This window comes from Colobus angolensis, unplaced genomic scaffold, assembly GCF_000951035.1.
Source record: "Colobus angolensis palliatus isolate OR3802 unplaced genomic scaffold, Cang.pa_1.0 Scaffold14, whole genome shotgun sequence".
NCBI classification, from domain to species: Eukaryota; Metazoa; Chordata; class Mammalia; order Primates; family Cercopithecidae; genus Colobus; species Colobus angolensis.
In genome coordinates, this window is record NW_012114488.1 from 9,315,032 (window position 1) to 9,319,270 (window position 4,239).

The 4,239-nt window shown below is 44.7% G+C and overlaps 1 protein-coding gene across 1 annotated transcript; it reads right to left on the bottom strand.

The window, feature by feature from the left end:
• Positions 1-1,378: 1,378 nt before the first annotated feature.
• On the bottom strand, positions 1,379-3,529 carry TTLL2 (tubulin tyrosine ligase-like family member 2). The gene has a single exon (XM_011934941.1). It carries the CDS (start codon positions 3,315-3,317, stop codon positions 1,758-1,760), a length of 1,560 nt encoding a protein of 519 aa, XP_011790331.1. The 5' UTR covers positions 3,318-3,529; the 3' UTR covers positions 1,379-1,757.
• Positions 3,530-4,239: the final 710 nt, after the last annotated feature.

Consider the following 4,239-nt stretch of genomic DNA (forward strand, 5'->3'; position numbering starts at 1 on the left):
CTTGGCTCTAGGCCTTCTCAGCTGTGACCCAGGAGCCCTCTTACCAACACAGAGGCCTGCTGGGAGACTCGCCAGTCTAGGCCACCGGGATAGGGTTGCTGGCCTCCGTCCCATTGCAGAGCCTGAACAAGCCCTGAATGCTGACTCCAGCCCCACTCTACTGCCACCCAGGCAACTGCTGGAGTCTCACCCACCAGTGCCCCTGGGTGGAGCTTAATGAACTTGAACGCTTGCAGATCCTGACATAGCCCTGGGGCTTGGGTCTCGTCCTCCCTTCCAGGCTATGGTCTGGGAGAGTTCTGCCCAGCCAGGGTTCTGCCAGGAGACACACCATTCCGTCCCCGGAGTAGGCTTGCCAACCTCTGTCCCACGGTAGATCCTCAAAGGGCCTTGGACCTCAGTCCTGGCCCCTACTGCCTGCAGACTGAGAGTGGTTCTGTCCACCTGGGGACCCTGGAGGCATGCGTCCAGCAGTGCCCCTACAGGCTGACTTCTGACCTTGGTCCACGGTGAGTCTCCTCAAATGGCTCTTCTCAGCTATGACCTGCGAGCAGGCCTGCCCACCCAGGAACCTGCTGGGAGATACGCCTGTCTGCGCTTCCCCGTCCCCACCTTTTTTTTTTTAATTAAAAAAATTTGTTTTCTTTTTTTTTTTTTTAAGTAAGAAGAGTCTTGTTATGTTGCCCAAACTGGTCTTAAACACCTGGGCTCAAGAGATCCTCCCACCTTGTCCTCCTAAAATGCTGGGATCAAAGGTATGAGCCACCATGGCCAACTTTTAACTTTTTTATTGTGGTAAAACACACACAACATAAAATGTACCATTAGTGATATTTAGTGAATTCCCCATGTTGTGCAACCATCACCTCTATATAGTCCCAGAACATTTTCATCACCCCAAAGGGAAGCCCCCTACCCATTAGCAGGCACTCCTCATTAACCCTCCCCTAAACCACCAATATGCTTTCGATGGATTTGCCAGTTCTGACATTCCATATCAACGGAGTCATACAACATGTGGCCTTTGTGTCTGACTACTTCCACTGGAATAATGTTTTCAAGTAACCTACTGGAATTTTTATGTATGTGGAAGGAATGACAGCATACTTTGATCGGGGAGGCCATGACCTCGCATGCTGTGATGGTAACCAAACGGTGACAAGGCCAAGGGGGCCACTATTTAAATACAGCAGAAGGATGTCCCCACAGGGAGCACTTTGGTACCAAGCCTGATTTAGAGCCCAGGATTTGTAAACAACAGGGTCATTAGGGCTTTCAGTGATTTATCTCACTCTGAATGATTGTCTGATCTTTAAGTTAATAAAATAATTTTCACAAATAAATGGTTGATTAAACAAAACACAGAAAGTTAACTCCTGGCCTCTTTTATACTGTTTTCACCTAATAATCCTTTAAAAATATTAGAATAATCTTTTTCTCCTGTTTAAATACATACATAGCATAATCGTAGCGTAGCATATTCAATTACCGGTAGGAGGCTGTGTGATATTTGTAGAATTCTTTCAAGACACCTGAGCAAATAAACATGTGATGTAGTGTAGTTTAATCACCACTTGAACATATTGTGCTTTGTCAGAGCTGTTATATTTATACATACAGCCACATCTTCAGTTCCGATGACATAGTTAACATGCTGGTGGCACAGGTTAGGAACTTGAACTATTGCTTTCTCTAGGATAAGAATCCTTGGTTTTTAAAAATCCATGTCACTTCTCCTTGATTTTATTTTTTACCACTTAGGAATGTTGCTTATTCATTAGTTTCTGGAGCTCTTGGATTATTCTTTTGACATTTAATCCATTTCTGGAAGCTCCAAGAGTCGCTTCATTGAAAGGAAAAACAAGAACAAAGTTGCCTGCTTGGGGATCTGGAGCTTTGCCGTGGTCTGAGAGGACACGCGGGGAGGTCTTGGTCTTGCAGGAGTGCGACTGGAAGAGGGACGCATAGGGCATGAGTGTCTTGTGAGGCGTGTGCCTGCTCCGTATCTTGGGCTTGCTTTGTGCCATCTCCTTTGTTGACAGATGAAAGTCCTCCTGCCCACTCATCTCTCCTTCCAGCTGGGAGGCAGGTGCAGCTTTAGGATGCACACTCTCAGCTTTCTCCACCACAGAGTCATCCTTGTTGTACATTCTGCTTGTGAATGAAAGAGACTCATAAGGAAGACAGTCATGAGCATCAAGTCCACCTCTGTCACTTTTTGCAGCGTCGATGTTGGAATTTCTATGTGTGGCGTTACTGGCTTCTCTCCCCTCATTTCTTAGACCGTTTAAGTAAATCAGGTCAATAATATCGTGGACAAGTTTTCTCTTCAACACATCTGTTGAACAATCCAAGGTCAAGGCTGGGCTGCAGTTGACCTCTAAAAGCCATGGTTTCAAGCTGTCGTCAATCAAAATATCAAACCCAAAGAGCTCAAAGCAATTGGCAGCAAAGGGGACAGATGGCGCAATGGCCAGAATGGTGAGAATAACCATGCGGTGGATTTTCTTCCACAAAAGCAGATCGTCCACATCCCAGCTACGGAGGTAGGAAAAGAATCTGCTGAGCGTCCACTTACAACCATGACCAATCACTTCTTTGATCTTCTCATAAGAGGCCCCGGATTTATTAATGCTGCTGTTGGTCAAATGGGCGTAATTGTTTTGCAGGTTACTGAGGTCAAACTTTTCCGTGGCAAACCGAACCAACCCTTCTTGATAAACATAAATGGTCAAAGGCTTAAAGCCAGTAACACAAACATAGATGCGGAGATCACACTTATATCTGCCAATAAGTAAAGGGTTGGAGATATATTTCTGCACTATGTACATATCATCAACAATGAAGTCTTTGAAGTCACTGAAAATTAGTATCCCCCTCCCACGAGATAACTCAGCAGGCTTGCAAATCCAATAGCTACGCTTGGTGCCCAGCATCTGCCTCTCCTGAAAGTATTCAGCCACAAACTTGGTGTAGTCATTGGGCATGACGAAGGTCAGGGGAATGAACTGGTACAGGGAAGTGCCGTACATCCTCCTCATATGCTTCAGATGTTTGGCCAAACGGTCTTTCCTGGTAAGCTTGGTGGTTCCAGGGTGGTGGTTTAGCTGCTGCCACGGTTTAACATTGATGTGTTCGGTCATTCGGAAAGAGGACGTCCTCCAGTACAGGTTCCAGTCCTCCGCGTTCTGCTCCTGCTCGTCAAACTTATTCCACCCCCGCTCCAGGAGGACGCTTTGCACCACAGCCGGGGTGGTCTCGTCAACACGAAAAACCAGTGGCTTCAGGAGGGCCCCTGAAGGTTCATCTTTCTCCATCAAATGAGGTTTTCTTTTCTAAGAATGGATCATTGAGAAAGGTTAGGAGAGTGGTCAAGACCATAACCCAGTAGATTTTTCTGATGAAAGCATGCACCTAGTGCTGCCAGCTGTCCTGCCTGCCCACCCTCCACTGTGCAGTCTCACCAGACACCCACGTCTCTTCACCGATGCACCCATCTCTGCTCCCTTTATTAGAATAAATCCATCTTGTCCTGCATACAACATATTGTATACATAGTATTGTATACAATGATAATATCTTATATACTATGCAAACAATAAAATCTGTATTCTTCAGATTTTACCCTGCTATTGCATTGTGTTAGTAACATGTTAAAAATGTTTGCAAATACTCCATCAGACTTTTGAGGACTGAGTCCCTGCAGACCCATATCTGCGGCATATCCTGTTGGCCTAAAAGGTGAGCATGATTAAGAACAAAACACGAATGTCAACTTTTATTTAGTTAAATAAATTCAAGTATGTTACAAGAGGTGCGAAACAATGATGTCATAACATTAGTAAGAGTTCTATTGGCCTGAGAAATTTAAGAAGGCCAGGCATCTACCGTGGTTCCCCAAGCACCCTCCTGACCCGTCAGGCCCACTGGAGGGGTTTCGGTGCACAGAGGCTTGCGTCACTCAAATAAGTGGTTATTAGTGAGAAAGAGAGTCGAAAAGAACAACTTAAGTTTTTAAAACCTATTCAGTTAAAATAATAATGTGGAGATTTTGCCTCACATTTTAAAAGATAAAATGCAGATTTGAAATATTCTTTTGAACTTCGAAGAAGGAAAGCAAATTAATTCTTAACAAGATCATAACTGATGGTGAAGTCTGATGTTTCATTAAGATCTAGAGAAAAGGTAAAAAATGTCAAAGCGTCTTGGTAAAAATGTACGCATTTCAAAGTCCTGAGA